At 41.9% G+C, this 16,777-nt stretch overlaps 1 protein-coding gene across 1 annotated transcript in view; it reads left to right on the forward strand.

The window, feature by feature from the left end:
* LOC142767625 (guanylate cyclase 32E-like) overlaps positions 1–16,777 on the forward strand; it is a 353,448-nt gene that overhangs the window by 279,222 nt on the left and 57,449 nt on the right. The window contains exons 9-13 of the mRNA XM_075869693.1: positions 1,109–1,251; positions 7,252–7,351; positions 9,251–9,320; positions 12,395–12,500; positions 16,474–16,725. Of these exons, the coding sequence (XP_075725808.1) occupies positions 1,109–1,251; positions 7,252–7,351; positions 9,251–9,320; positions 12,395–12,500; positions 16,474–16,725 (671 nt within the window). The remainder of the gene's footprint in view (positions 1–1,108; positions 1,252–7,251; positions 7,352–9,250; positions 9,321–12,394; positions 12,501–16,473; positions 16,726–16,777) is intronic.

Below are 16,777 nucleotides of genomic sequence, written 5' to 3' on the forward strand. Positions count from 1 at the left end.
TTATTCGAGCAAATGTGGCATAGTGTGGTTGTCTTTTTCCGTCAAGATTTTGTCTGCAAACCTCGCCATGAATACGAGAGATGCCGCAGTGGGGGATCCGGGAAATTTTGACCACCCGGTGTTCTTTAACGAGCATATAACTCTCAGTAGATGGGTTTAAAGCATTTTGCCTTCATCAAAATGTGGTCGCCTCAGCGGGTTTCAATGACGCCATCTTCGGGCCGAAAGTGCAGTACCATAGTCACTATAATCAGTGATGGCGGGTACGCTATTTTCTAGATAAAGTGTACGAACATTGTTCAATCGTCACGCATGTCTCGCTAACCATTTTTAACAGCGAAACTGTTTAGCAAATCGTTCCTTGCGAGTTGGTCGCAGTAAAATCTCATCGTTTTAAGCGGTGTGCGCCACAAGAAGTACGTTGGTCTCATTACTCCCTACTGGTCACCGAAAAAGGAGGAAGATAACACGCACAGCAAAACTATTCTTTATTAGATTTGCGCAATAAGTAAAGCACCATGGTTTTCTAGGTTATCTGTAAGAACAAGAACAAGAAGCGATAGCGATGAGCATAACACCACGAGTGTACGCACAGGAAGAGAAAACAAGAAAACTGCGAAGGCAGCGGCGGCTGTTAGAAGACGCCGAAGCGATGGAAATCCTAGGCCAACAACGACTTACCCGTATATCTAAGAGAAGAACGAGTGCTCTGTCTCAACGCAAGTTTCTGTTTCTGGAGGCCTGGACAACCGTGTTGTGCCTTTCAATATCTGTGGTTCAACTGGAACGTCTCTGAGCAAAAAATTTGCGTAGAAGCGACCTATAGCATCACGTAGCTAAAGCCTAGCAAGAACGTACAACCAAGCTATAAGCCGGGTGACCTAGCTAATACCCAAAAACAACCCAAAAGCAAACAGATTAGTCTTCAGAATCGTAAAAGTCACTCTTTCAAGCCTTTCGTTCATGACTGCAAGCTTCGCAGCCTTTCTTTTTTCAAAGTTAGGAACTCTTTTTACGAAGCTGATGCAGCTAATGCATTCTAGCGACTTCACGTTTAGGAATAGTTTTAGCTTGATTGACCTTTTCTTTCTGGTCTATGCGGAACCAGGTGCTCTCGGCTTCGACATTCGCGTCGACGAAAACGGCGACGCTGAAGGCAACTACACGGTGCTCGGTTTCTCAGTGCCGGAGGATGACCACCTCACGCCCGTGGGAAGGTTCACTCTCGCCGAAAACGCCAGCTCTCTGCCCGTACGTATGCACTAGTTTTATTCCTATGCATGTCACCGCATTTTGCATAATTTGAAAGCAGACAGCACAGAACATACAGTACTGTGGAAAGGCTGCTATACAAATGGTAATAGCTGTAAAAAAAACTAGTATTAGACTCGTGAAAAAAAAAACTTGAGAGCTTATTTTCCTTTGTGAAACACAATCTTATAGAGCAAATCACACGGGAATTCAGCCACGGAAAGTATAAGAGACGTAATTTGTAGTACTTATGGGAAAGAAAAGTACACGAAAAGACAGCTTGCCACCAGCAGAGACCAAAGCTGCCACCTTTGAATAACGCATCTGTTGCCGTGCCATTTTGGCTATGACAGTAATCACCCTCCAGTTTACGCCACAGGGTACGCCTGCATTTATCTGTGCATTTATCTGGGCAATTATTTGTGCATATATATGCTCTCGAGCCGTGCTAGTTTAACTAACACTCCCAGGCTGAAATGCGCACTTATACCCTTTAAGGTGAGTGCAAGAACGGTCCTTGGGGCAGATAAATCGGCAGAGAGTTGGACGCGATGTTTGAAGGGTGTAGGTTTGGTCCCTGACGGAGGAAAATTCTGTTTTCATCCACTTTATTACCTACATATTTATGCCATATATACTGCAAAAAATAACGTTGCCTATGATTTCCCCAGCTGGATTTGCATGTCGGCTTTGCAGCTGTTTTGTTTGACGTCTTATTAAGAAGCGTTGCTACGTTCGTTCGTATTTGAAGAGTTCAAAGTAAAATACACTATCACAGTCCCGAAAGCTGTGACACGACGCTTGGCGAATGGTCGAAAAGAATATACAGGTGGTGACGGCACATTGACATCTCCCCACCAAGCACTATCACAGCACATATTTTTAAGGCGCCTACTGTGTCATACATAGCTTCTAATCGATTAAAAGTTAAGTACATTTTCATCAGTTGGTGCCATAAACGCAGCACCGAAATGTCGGAAAATTTCGTGGAGTCATCGATTAAGCAAATACAAAAAATACATTTTTAAATTTTTGACGTAATGTATGAAGATTTTGGCGCGACATTAAAAAATGAAGCTTCAACCGTGGTTTTCTCCGCTAGTAATGAAGTTATTTTGAAACATATATGACATTCGAGTTCTCAGAGTGCATAAGTCAATCTAAGCCGAGTCAATATTTCTCTATACCGCCCCATTAAATAAACATAAACTTAGCACAGGGCGATGAAGACTGTTGAGTGCTTTCCCTGAGTCCCTTTCACTGTCTTGCAATGTTAGTACAAGCAACCGTGCAAGTAGGAAGGAACGAGCGTGACAACACTTCCTGCTAATCTCTTTTCATCGTCATTTTACAATATTTTACGTGTCAGGTAGCTTCAATTTCACGTAAATACTAAAATTATTGGATATTATAATTCGTTTTTGTAGTTTGTAAGTTACAACATTGTGCGGATGCTGCGATGTGGTTTCATGGTGTTATTTTGTATGCTGAAAGTTCCTTGTTCCTGCGTGACCTTATTTGGGAAGAACTAGATCCCTCTCTGAAGTTCGTGGTATACATGTGTTCTTTAAAGGTCGATATATAGGGTGAAAGATTGTGCCACGTGGCACTGGTGCGTAAGAAAGAGAAAACACGACAACAAACAAACAATAATAACGTCTCGGGTTTTACGTGCAAAAATCGAGATGATTAGGAGACTAAGTAGTGGAGAAGTCCGCGAAAATCAACCATCTGGTGTTCTTTAACTTGCACTGACATAGGATAGTAAACGGGCTTCTACCATTTCGCCTTCATTGGAATGTGCACTAGTGCGGAATAAATTGAATTCAGTGATGTTCGGTACTACGCCGAAGAATTCCCTTTGGAGACATGAAAATCTCTATTTCGGGGATTTTTTTCTGCACACGTTGACCAAATTCTCAGCAAAATTCTCTGCACAAGAATACTAAGTTACGCCCCATCTATGCACAAACTTACTATAATTACACGTGTCTCACAAACTGGCGACTTTCGATGTCGTGACTTGCCCCTCTATGGACGCACAACAAAAGCATGAATTTATTTATTCCTATACTACAATGCTATTGCGGGCTTCTAGTCTAACAGCACTGGTAGGATCGGCTAACAGCACATAGGATCTGCTAATGTTTTATCTCATCGTTCTAACGTACGACTTTCCATTTATGCTGATCACATCTGTGCGTGGACATCAGGTGTGACTCGATTTAAACTTCGTGCTCGACTTCAGAAGGCAGCATCAGTGACATCGTGCCACCTACGCAAACAAGGGCTCGAAATCGCAAGTGAAAAGTGTACATTCATGGCTTTCACCAGAAAGCCAATGTCCGCTTATGATATATGAATTAACGGGCAGTTGGTGTCATGCAGCCGGAGCCACATGTTCGTGGGAGTCATAATCGAGCGAAACCTGTCTTGGACCCCACATGTAAACTACGTGATTAAAGTGGCTGACCGCCATTTATCACGTGTTCAAGTTTCTTGCCAGAAAAGTTGGGGAGTGTCTGTCGAGTCTATGTTAAAGCTGTACAAGGTATACGTGCTTTTTAAAGCTGCAAAGCTAGTTTTGCTGACATCAACCCCAACTGTTTTTTATAATAGTTTTCAGTTAGCTTGCCTGGCTCCTAGAAATACAGCTTGAAACTATTTCATACCGGAAAAAAGCCACCGTGTACGAAGAAGACGATGGTTAGCTTACCAGGACAAATTCGTCCATCACATGTAGGCGTCCAGATATTCAGGTGCAGACAGTGCTGTCAGATGTGCTGCGATTCATTGCATCTGAAAAAAAAAGACTGATAATAGTAGATGAAAGCCATTGGCTATACGAACAGTCTACCTGGAACGGCTTGCACTGCTTATACTTCTGGTATATTCGACTGATTTCCACCGCTCTCCGACTAGCATTGCAACAATGTAGAATTCACTGTTGGGTTGCGATTGCGGAGAGATAGATGCCTTATGGCTTATGTCATATATACTTATCATCCACCACTCGCAGCTGCTTAGTCACGTTGATAATGCAGATGTATCGATCTCACCCGTGGTCAACGCGAAAAGCACAAAAAGCATTCGCATAAAAAAGGCATTGTTCCGGCATTGCGCCTTTGATTTGCACTCATTGAAAACGTGTACGAGCCGAGAGAGCAGCGGCTTGGCCGCGTGATCGGACAAATAAGCACTTAGGCGCGTCTTTCTCATCTTTCTGCAACCTCTTTTCTCCCCTTTATCCCTTCCCCAGTGCAGGGTAGCAAACCGGATGTGCGTCTGGTTAACCTCCCTGCCTTTCCTTGCATCTTTATCTCTCTCTCTCTCTAGGCGCGTCTTCAGTTGCAAATAAACAAGTTGTGTAGAAGCCGAAAAGCCACTTCTGCCGACGTCAATGAAGAACGGAAGCTATAACAGCCGCATCACCAAAATCCAATCAGTTATTGCTCGTGCCCCGAGATTAGGCGTATTAAAACTTGGCAATGCTCCTGTTGTCTCCTTGGTGATTCAAAAGCAACAATCTAAAGGTGTTATGAGCGCTCAATTTTGACCAGATGAAAGCTACAAGTGCTGGGACCAAGAAAAGAAGATGACGACGAAGCGAAAAGGCTGACCCACTATGCACGTGTTGTTCTTCTTCGGATTCTCTGTCGCCACTAAAGCGTAGTTGTGTCCAGTACGCTCTGAGTGTTTATTGCCATGTACTATAGGATCGGCTACGTCGTGCCATAACAACAGTTGTTGCTGAAGTGCTCCTGACATTGCGAAAACGAGCTGAAGATAGCGTTGTTGTATACTTGTGATTCGAGACCAACGTGAATTATTTATTGGATTCCTGCGGTACAGCCTTCCGGTTATATCTAACACGTGCAAAACAAACCTGCGCACAATCCAAAATATTCAAGCCCAGGCGCTTAGGATATGCTTTGGTTTACCCCACTGTGCCTCGACAGCTGAAACAATTGCCATTGCACAGGACTACTCGATCATGACGCACACCACCATTAAAACGATGCGTACGTACCTCGGGCAACATGCTAGGAATCTTTCCCACCACTTGGCAACCCTCGCTACAAGGAGAGGCCCCGCACGAAACTTAGTGCAATTGTCTGTGCACATCGTGCGTAGTTTACGTCAGGTTTTGCGCCTGCTGAGAAACTGGTGTATCCTCCGTGGTACCTGACACTTCCGAAAGTACGTCTTTTAGTTCCAGGCATAGAGAAAAAATCAAATTTGCCTTCGTCAGCCATAAAACATTTGAGCTTGCACCTCCTTCACGAAAAATACAATAACCACGTGCACATATACACCGATGGTTCAACCACAGCGTCTGGTTCTGGCGATGCGGTGGTGATTCCAGCTATAGAAACCACTTTGCAAATCAAGCTGTCACACGTCACTATGTCTACGGCGGCAGAACTTGTGCCTTTGCGTGGCGCCCTAGAGTATATCAAATACCAGAGACCGAGTAAATGGGCTGTGTTATCTGACTCGAAAGCGGCCCTACAGAGCTTGCAGTCAGTCCTTCGACGAGGGTGTTTTGAACTGTTACTTTACGAGGTTGTCAAGCTTCTTCACCACGCCACAGAAACAGGCCACGAGGTCAATTTTGAGTGGCTACCTGGCCATTGTGGGATCAGTGGCAATGATTCCGCCGACAAAGCGGCTAGCACATCGCACCAAGCTGAGCACATCATTTCGATTCCTTTGTCAAAAACAGACGCTGCAAAGCAACTTCGTCACCTGGCACGTAGTCTGTGTCTGCTGGAGTGGAACACCCCAAGCATAAGACATACGAGGCTCTACCAAATAAACCCTCGACTGGAACTTCGATCTCCATCCAGACTTCGTCAACGTGAAGCTTCGCTTCTTTGTCGCCTTTTGTTGGGGGTTGCCTTCACAAAAGCCTATACAACCCTCATTGGATGAACCGACAATGCGGAATGCGATGTCTTCTGCACCGAAGAAGACATTGACCATCTCATATGCCATTGCCCTCAATTTGCCACTGAAATACAGAAGATTTCGGACACATTGTGACAATTAGACGATCGGCCACTCTCCATGCAGATGCTACTAGAACACCGTCCTCGCCTTTCGTCGGCTCAAAAAGCAATCATAGCCATCTTGTGCTTTTTGAGGACTACAGGCCTATGTGAACACTTTTAACATTTGTGTAGTGCCACCGCTGCATGCGCGTCAGCCCAATGACTGGCAATCCTTTTTTTCTCTTCTTCTTCTTCTCTTTTCTCTCTCTCTCTCTCTCTCACCTTTATGCCCTTCTCATTTCTCCAGCGCAGGGTAGCAAACCGGGCATGTGCCTGGTTAACCTCCCTGCCTTCTCTCTTGCTGTTCTTGTCCTTCTCCATCATTCCACGCAACTTCCTGTCTCCCCTATGTGTGTTTGCCTTAACAATAAGTTGGTAAGTTAAGGAGTGAGAACGAGAGCGCCCAGCTGTAGGGGGCTAGATAGATAGATAGATAGATAGATAGATAGATAGATAGATAGATAGATAGATAGATAGATAGAAGGATAGATAGATAGATAGATAGATAGATAGATAGATAGATAGAAGGATAGATAGATAGATAGATAGATAGATAGATAGATAGATAGATAGATAGATAGATAGATAGATAGATAGATAGATAGATAGATAAATAGATAGATAGATAGATGACAAAAGTGCTTGCGGTACGCAAAGAAACGCTTCGCAATTAAAAATATTCTGCATACACCCCTGGTCGGGTCTGAATACCCGACTTCGAAATGCAGGTGTGCTGAGATGACCATTTTATTTACATTGATGTACACAAACCTATACGTACACTTATAAGCACATATATGCGCAAAAGAGCATCCATAATCATAATGTCTCGCTTTCATAGGAAAAACACAAATCGGATCACAAGCTTCCCTATTGTAACCAGCATAGTCTCACAATATAGTGAATAACTATATGAACAACCGATTTTCGTATTTGTATTGCGCAGGTGTTTCGGCTTGACAAGGACATTGCGTGGTTAGGCGGTGCCCCACCCGTCGGAGAGCCCAAGTGTGGCTTCAAGAACGACAAGTGCGCTTCGAAGCAAGGTGAATATATGGTAATATACGATTGGTAAGCACTCCCGACGCTGTCACCTTGATAGCAGCCTTTAGAAGTGGAATATTGCCGTTGGAATGGTGGTAGAGTTCCGCAAAGAATTGCTGCTGGCATGGCCTCTCTTGTCAAAAGATGTTGTCATTTGTACCATGCAATTTTCCAGGTTCCGTTGTATTTTGTGGCAGGACAGCAACATTTGCCATTATAATCCGAAAGGGTATAGTGACCCCCGTTGCCATGAAGAAAACGACCAAGTGAGGGAGTGAAAAAAAGCAAAAAAAAGTGGACAAGTGTTTTCTGGAGACATGCGCAGCAGCTGAAACACGAAATTTCACGCACACAAAAAAAGATCGTATGGACATTCATAGCAACTTTGATATTTGTATTTGTTCAAATGTTGAAGCAGTGATTTGAGCGAAATAGTGAAGCAAATGTTTATAACATCACCCTTATGTCCACGAGGTGCTTTCTCTGCTAGTATTTTTATTGTTCTACTTTTGCTTGCGCCTGCACTAAGACAGATTAATATATTTATAAGTAGACTTTAACGTACGCTGCTTAGCTGCATACCTTAAAGTCTACCTGTAAATATAATTTTCAATAAATCAATCAATTATCTACCATGCCCTCCAACAACCATGAGGCAGAAGTGCGCCTGACTGGGCTGATTGGTACATCACTGGGGCAGGAGGAAACAGCGCTAAAAACGGGAAGGTAAAAAATAGAGAGACCACAGGCGCTGAACTAACAACCACTGGTTTATTGCACGCAAATGCAATATACACTGAAACGCTTCACGGAAAAACGAACAAGAACTGATAGCACAGCATCAGCCCATGTGATAAGATGATCTTCATTCTGTCTTTGCAAAGATGCGGTTTTCGTTTGCTTGTGGGCAGAGCTTGCGCATATACGGAAATCGTCTGTAATAAAACAGCATATGCTAGATTGGTGCTTATTATGATGTTACCTTACAGTATCGTCTCTGGTGCTATTTGCTCTAACTCCCAAAGACTGTAATCGGCGGCTCACACATCCTGCAACGAGCAGGCTAGTGCCGTACTGGACACCACCACAATTCAAAAGGGACGTGAACAAACATAATGATTGTGATAGGGAACAATGCCATCAATATAATCATGCGAAGCTGTTTGGCGTCTTCTAGGCGCTGTTGGTGGTCGACCGCAGAGAATAGCGCCAGTGAGAAACAGCAGCAGTGAGAGCACTGTAGAAAAACTGCAGGTGTAGATTTGTGTCACCGGCGTTGGCATGAGCGGAAGGCGTAGGCCTGCCTGCTAACGAGATAATAAATATTGAATATTAAATATTTTCACAGGTATTTGAGTTGAAACTGTTCAACAAGTTTGGAATGTCTTGGTTATTTTGAAAAAAAAAAAACGTTAACGGTAAAGAATCTAGAGTGGAAATTTTGTATCAGAATTATGCCGCCTTGCGTTGATTATATAGGAGGTATATACGATCATTGACCACAGGATATTTAGCGAAGCCACATCGCCTTCTTTATTTATTACTTGATGTGGGTGCTATAATATCTGTGGTTTTATATACGAAAACAATTATATGTTTACTTGACACGCCATATGAGAGGAATTCCGAAACTTTGACAATATGGTGCTCAGTAACGAGCACTCACACTGCAAGCTACATTTATCGCTTACAATTCGCGCTAAGCGTGTTTTACATATTGTAGATTCTATAGTTGAATTTATTTTTTTGTGACTATATATATAGACATGTACAAGTGAACCGAGCTAGTTAATTCATCCACCCACTTTGCTTTACATGATCGAGACCAAGTTGTTATTGATCATGTACGGTTTTTTCTTGTGTAGGTGTTCATCACCTCAATTTTTTATATTTTCTTCCAGATTGGCGAGTCCTTGTAATTTGCATCACCTGTGCCTGTGTGGTTCTCGTGTTGGGTGTCTTCGCTTTCAGGTGGGTGTGCCATACTATATACCGCGACAAAAATCTGACTTGACCCTTATGTTGTCGAGACTAAGATCGCGTGTTCGGTTTGCTGACATAATGGGCACATCCGTGCAGGGGCAGTATATAAAAAAAGAAAAAACAATCAGACGCCATGTTTCCTACCTACGACAAAAACACAGATATCAACAACGACCATTAGTCTTCCTTATTTTGTCTTTTCGAAGAGAAAGAGCCGATTGGTAGAATTGTTTGCACGGAAAATTATCACTGAGGCTCGTACCACCGCGTGTAAACATATCAACACACTTACTCTGTGTTGTTTTTCAGCTCGTGCATAACGCTTTGTTGAAGCTGTTCAGACTATGCTTACTTGAATGTTTTTTACTTATATTGCATAGGCATCTTTGGCTTGTGAACAAAATGTCACTGCACAATTTAGGTGCATATATGTATGGTTGTCTTTTATTTACAGCTGCATCTTTGTCCACAGACAAGAGTCCTGTAGAAAGTATTCTTAATTTTTCTTCAGTGCCTAGGTTTGCTATATAAGCTTTAACACACAGTATTAACATTGTTATTAGTACAAATATCATTACCCCTAGTATCATTTATAACAAACGCAAATGTATAATATATAAAGCACACTTGACACTGATTGCAAAGCGGTAAACGAGTGGTCATAAGGTGTCTAGTCTTTTTAAGATATACAAGTTGTGAATATTCGCAGTGTCGTCTATCTTCACAGCGTGAGTAAGGTTAATACACATTTAAATTACTGAGGAAACAGAGTGACTTCATAAGGTTTTCTATGAATAGGAGAAACTAACATATGGTCACTGAGTAGGACGCTGCTGAAAAAAAAAAAAACAGGGGAAGGGGGTGTGTTGGCATTACCACGAGAAAGCGTTCCAGATTAGCGCAAGTATATTGCTCCCTATCATCGAATTTATGCCCCATTTGTGGCTCTGCTTCCGTGGAAATGTTGAGAAAGAATCTAAATTTAGAACGCACTGGTAAGCATACTGGTCCGTGATGAAAGCTTATGGCAGGGCAACGGCTAACAAGGATGGCAGAGAACGTACTGCTTTACAAACAGAACCCTCTGTTTGTCTATTACTCTCCATGTCGCCCGTATATACGATGTGCGTTATACCCTAGGCTATAACAGTTGTATGATTAGATTGCGGCGCTATCTTTGCAAAACTCGAGAGTCGGGCAAGATTATCTTGTCAAGATTGGCATCGTAGTTTTTACTGCGATGTCAATACGTTTCGTAACGCCAATTTTGGTGGCCAACGTGTGTATCACCAAAACAGCACGGTGGCGTGAAATTGGGGAGAAGACAAAATGCACCAGCAATCCATAGTGTGGGATCAACGAATGCACGTATTATTTCTGGTGAACTGCTCAACCTTCGAAAACACGTTAAATTAAAATGACGTCCGTCTTTAGGTTCACAATGCTACAGAAAGCTTCAGGAAACTCAATTTGGAAATTTTGTCCTTTTCTTCTGATATCGTCAAGAATTGGGCTCTTGCCAGAAATGAGGTTATCTTTGTACAAAGGCTGTACCCCCTTCAGTCACAAATTACGATGCGGTGTCCGAAACGCGTAAAACTCGCTTGGCATAATTCCAAGGCACTCACTATTACATTCTAAGTAATCATATGAAAAATATTTTTCTGTGTGAGTTCTAATAAATAAATGTAATGATTGTTCAACTAATTATCTAATTATTCTTAAATCAGACAGCTTCGGTATTTTCATATAAAATCCGCTATTAGGCCCAAAGTGCATGCACCATTGTTTTTTGGTTGTATTTGTTTCGAGCGAAGAATAAACATACTTTTCATGATGCCCTTAGAATGCGTCACACCAAGCAATTGTCAAACATGGTAGTGCATCCAGAGAATTGATCCTCTGCAACAATACGCAGCATGATGAAGGTAAATGATCACCACTGCTCCACTGAGGACGCCTGCACAAACTTGCATACCAAGTTTCAAGCCATTTGACGAAACACGTGGTGCGTGACGTGCCATTAAAGCTGGCGTCTCCATTTGTACACAACATAACTTAAAGGGAACCTGTTTATAATTTGCTATGAATCACAGTTGTCAGTATTTATTATAATTTTTAGTATTCATAGAGCAATTTTGAACACGTGCGTTTTATGTTGAAGATCCAATGTTTACTGCAAGTATCCAAACAATCACCCTGCCCCATGAGGGCCAATGTGATTACCAGTGTTCATCCCTAGAAGCCCACTATCATTTAAAAAGGACTTCGCGTTTGAAAACTTTGAAATATTAAGCCTTTCTTATTCGGATTTGGGTCGAAATGTTCATATATATGAATAATCCGTCCACATAAAAGCGAGCATCATATTAGGAAATTAAGAACATGTCATGATCGTATAAAACGCAAACTTCTTGCACCTCTATCAAATACAAATAAACACATCATCTTGACGCTTGAGAAACAGCGTTACCATCGGTCGCTTAAATGTAAATGCAAGATGAAATGTAAAGTTGTTTGTATTTCTACGATATTTATTGCGATAATCACACTGTAGAAAGTGCAGAGTCTTCAGAACCAACTGTCGCTTCATAACTGCAAGTGGTGCTCTAGAAAGCATTTGCACGTTTAAGGACTTATCTTGTGCCGAGATAAGGCTCATCTGCAGCGTGATTTCATATATGTTCGTCATGAAGCTTAGAATATGGGAGAGCTACATTCATTTCACGCCAAATAGGGCGTTCAAACACGCAAGGAAGAAGTAAGTAAGGACACCACAAATGCCTACAATTAACTACTGGAAACTAACCTTTGAGTTGTAAGTAGGCGTTTCTGGTGTTTTGACTTCCTTCTTCTTTCCGTGATTGCAGGTCCTGTCTGCTTTACAATTCGTAATAACTCTTCGGGCATAATTTGGTTTGTAGCTAGGAGTACAAGAAGTCTTAGTTATATTGAATAGATGCACTTCATTAAAGAAAGGAAGTGTAATCATTATTAAAGCTATCCTTTTTCAAAGTGCCGTTTTAGTTCTGTTCCCTTTTACTATGCACCTTTTCGTGCAGGCACTACCATTACGAGTACAAGTTGGCCCGCCTCTTGTGGAAAGTGGACATGGATGAAGTGGTCGTGTTGCGCACCAACTCAGAGCTTAGTTTCCAGAACACAAACGTGAGTTCCCGGCGCGTATTGAAACAAAATTTTAAGCATGACGCTGAATTTTATGGAACTTACTTCATTCGCACCAGCATTAGCACATGATAGTAACTAATTGATATCTCTACGATAATGCATCCTTGACTTCTTCGAAATGATGGCGATCGTTAGCCATATTTCTACTTGAGCGATTCAAGTACAGTGCTTCGAGCAGACGTTGTCGCCATCTCCAACAAGATCTTCCGGATGGCATCCGTGAGAGAACGAAGCATAGTTCCGACTTTGCCATCTTTCTTATGCGCGTCATCTGCGGTTGGTGAAGACCCCTGAATGGGCGTGATCTGCTGACGTTCTATGGTTAGCGGCTGACTTGGAAGAATAGGCCATTACTCTGTGGAGATAGTCCTCTCCGAAGTCTTCTTTGAATTCGTCTGTCCTGATGAGGTTTGACTTATTGGTGCAGCAGTAGAGGTGGCGCTGTCGTTTCGAGCTTGCGCAGTCTTTGAGGTCTAACGATGGACCCGACACCGCTGCCGACGCCGGACTGTTTCGGCAGCATCCATGTCGGTCGAATTGTCTGTGACCATTTGCTTAAGCACCGCGCGCTCCTTCTTAATTTGAGGGCACTCTTTCCATTAGGCAGTGTGTGAGTCATTTTTTACAGTTACAGTTACTCCTTTTTTCGATCTTTCAAACTCCCTCGTTGCTATCCCCAGTGGAGGGTAGCATACCGGTCACTCCAGACTGGTTACCATCCCTGCATTTTCTTTCCCTCCTGTTCCTCCTCTTCTGTGATAATTGGATCCTATTGCTAACGGTTTACCTACAGTTTTTTCTTTGTTGGACATGCTATAATATTTACTTTGTTCGCATGTTTTCTGCCATCTTTATGAGCGAACACAAAATTCTTTTTTCTCATTTGAAAATGAAAATAGTCACTGTATTTTTTTTTGCTTGAAGAAAACCAGTTGTACCCAGAGGATTGCTGATGTGCTAATTCATTTCAGTTTACCATATGAAACTGAGTGGCTGTTTCTCCTGACCACTTTTCTGGCTCTAGCTTGACTCTTGGGTGTTTTGATTATTCAATTGCAGTAAATTTCTGATAAGTAAGGTTAAAGTAACGTTATAGGCACTCATTCTTGGCCTTCTTGTTCACTTTTTCAAAGCCTTCGAGTTAGTTGACCATAAAATACTGCTAAAAACTTACACTGCAATGATATTCGAGGCGAGGCTCTATCGCATATATGGGCGCTTACCCATAGAGTATACGACATGTTTTACCCTGAAACAACTCTTTCTCTAGTATGCACCCTGTACTATGTGGAGTGCCACAAAGGAGCATATTGGGACCACTATTATTTAGCATATATCCTAACCATATCATAAATCTTTCCAACGAGGCCAAATATATCATATTTGCTATAATTCTAGCATATTCTTTTCAGGTCATGCCAATTACGAGCTTTTAAAAACTTGTATCAGAGCAATGATAACGCTAGACAGACGGTCAGCAGGAAATGGTATGCGTATTAACAAAAACCGTAAAAAAGCGTTTATATTTCGAGCTAATAACAAACTTATTTCATTTGACCATGCTATAATACTTGAGTACTCATAAAATTGAGGTATGTCTTGGCACAATTTTTTCTGAGAACAGGACCTGGAATATCATGTGGAATATGTCTTGCAAAAATTATTTCAAGTGACAGGTGTAATTAGTCGACTTCAGTATTTGCTTCAGAAAAAATTAAGCTTTTACTAAATAATTATTTTACCTCCCATTTAAACTATTGTCAATTGGTATGGGTACGATGACGGCTACTAATGTTGAAAAAGTATACATGCTACAGAAAAAATATATTAGGCATTTGTTTGATAACTCACAGCGTAAGAAAGACGAAGACAAAAGATAAAATAACACGACCTTTTTAAAAACTTCAATTGAGAGTCGACACTTATTTTGTCTTATCCTTCGTCTGCGTCTTCATCTTTTTAGGCTGTGAGCTATCGAAAAAAAAAAACGAAGTATCGCCAACAATAGCCCAGATTTTCCTTCTTGTTCATTGTATTATTGATATATATCTTGCTCATTTTGTGGCATCCTCTAGACCCTTATCTTGTAGCTAAGAAATAATTAAGCTGCAGCCGCTATACAGTTATGCATTAAGCTGGAAATTTAGATCGGAAACTCAGGCACATAAGAAATGTAAGCATTCTAGCCAAACTGCGTGCAAGAAATCAAAGGTACCCCACCCGTCATGAAGAGAAATGGGAGGTTGACATAAGCTCAGGCATACAGCTTATCTTGCACTCTTCCAGCTCTTTTGAAACACTGTGATCTGAAAGGTTTTGATTTATTCATCTGTTCTTACCACGACCTCCAGGAATTATTCAGTTATATACTTTTCCTTTTGGTCACAAAATAACTCCTATATATATATTTCCGCTTTTATCGCATATAGGTACTCCTGAGATTATGATCGATATAGTGTAAAATGTTCCAACGTGTGCATTTTGTATGTATTTATCATGTGCCTTATATCTTGTTTCTGGATGACAATTGCGTTATCATGTTTAATTTCTACACAGAGTAATATATTGCTTTGAATCTACCGTTAAGTCACAACTACCTTGTGTATGCGTGGTGGTGGCGCGCTACCCGCAATGTGTTATATTTTCCTGTTTACCGCAATGCTGCTGCCTATCTGAATTTTTACTTTGTATTTATTTTTTGCTGCAATTTTTGTATGCGGCTATGAACTGGTGAAGCTGTTTCAAAACACAAAATTTTTTCACTGTCCTTTATTTGTGTATTCCTAAATGAAAAATGAAATTGGATTTGATATAATTCGATAGCTCAGGGGTTGTACATATTATATTGTTAAATTTGCTTTTTGAACTCTCTTATTTCTGTGAACATTTCTTGCTGTTTTATTTTTTAATCTAAGCCAACATTACTTGATATGCAACGTATATATAATGCGAGTTTAGTTTTGTTGGATTTTTAACGCATTCTTTTCAATGATAAACTAAATTACGGTGGTGATGTGCTGATTCACATTACAAGTGAAGCCACAATTAAGCTCACTATGCGCATTAGGTTGAAAGTGTGCACAGTGGCTGTGTTCTTGTTCTGCCCAAATGGGAACTTTTTGACCTACCGATATGGGACAATATATATGTATATATTCTATTTTGTTTCTCGATTCCTAATTTGCAACAATCAAGTGAAAAAGGGTAGCCGTTGCAAAGTTCGGATGACAACAACTTCATCGTTTATTTTTTATTTACTTACGAATATATTGATTGTGCTGTGGGTAGCAAACACAAAAATTTTAAAGCACAGCTTAGTGCTGCAGTGAAATGCGTCACGAGTTACGCCTCATGAATAGGGCCCCATGTGGCACGCGTCAAGCAAGGTTTTTGGCGCCCAACATTGCTGCAATATTATGCAAAACCCTTAACGCTTGCGCTGTGTCATTGGAGAGTCGCAAAATAAGAACGCATGCGGGCGCTCACTGATTGATATTGGAGACGCAGTTTGTTATCATAATCTTTTCTTCGGAGTAGCATGTACGGTAATGCATCGCCTTCTTAGTATGCATCAGACAGGCTAGCAAGAAGTGAGTACGACCCCCCCCCCCCCCCCCCCCCCCGGTGGTCTTGTGGCTAAGGTACTCCTCTGCTGACCCGCAGGTCGCGGGGGATCGAATACCGGCTGTGGCGGCTGCATTTTTGATAGAGGCGGGAATGTTGTAGGCCCGTGTGCTCAGATTCGGGTGCACGTTAAAGAACCCCAGGTGGTCGAAATTGCTGGAGCCTTCCACTACGGTGTCTCTCATAATTATATGGTGGTTTTGGGACGTTAAATACCACATATCAAATCAGTTAGATCAGAAAATTTGCCACAAAGTGCACTTATATAGCCTGACAACTCTCTACACACTCGTTCACACATCCTCTGTGCTCTGGTTTCTGGTGACAGCGTGGCATGCTGGAGACAACACGCCTTGGTTTTGCGTTCCCGGACGAGCAGCATTTGCTCAAACTGCGAAGGAGGCTGCAGAGTGCCGCTCCCTGGGTTTGGTCAGCGAACACAGTTCCAGATACCGAGATTCCAACGGTGGCCGCAGGGCGCGGCCGCGTCGGTTTCTACAAGGGGAACGTTGTCCACATCAAGCATGTCTACAAGAAGAGTGTCGACCTAACACGCAGCATACGCAAGGAACTCATACAGGTTTGCTTATACGAAAGCAGTTGACAGTCCTGATTTATCAGAGAGAAAGACG

The sequence above is a fragment of the Rhipicephalus microplus genome, chromosome 7 (genome assembly GCF_043290135.1).
Source record: "Rhipicephalus microplus isolate Deutch F79 chromosome 7, USDA_Rmic, whole genome shotgun sequence".
Taxonomy (NCBI): Eukaryota; Metazoa; Arthropoda; class Arachnida; order Ixodida; family Ixodidae; genus Rhipicephalus; species Rhipicephalus microplus.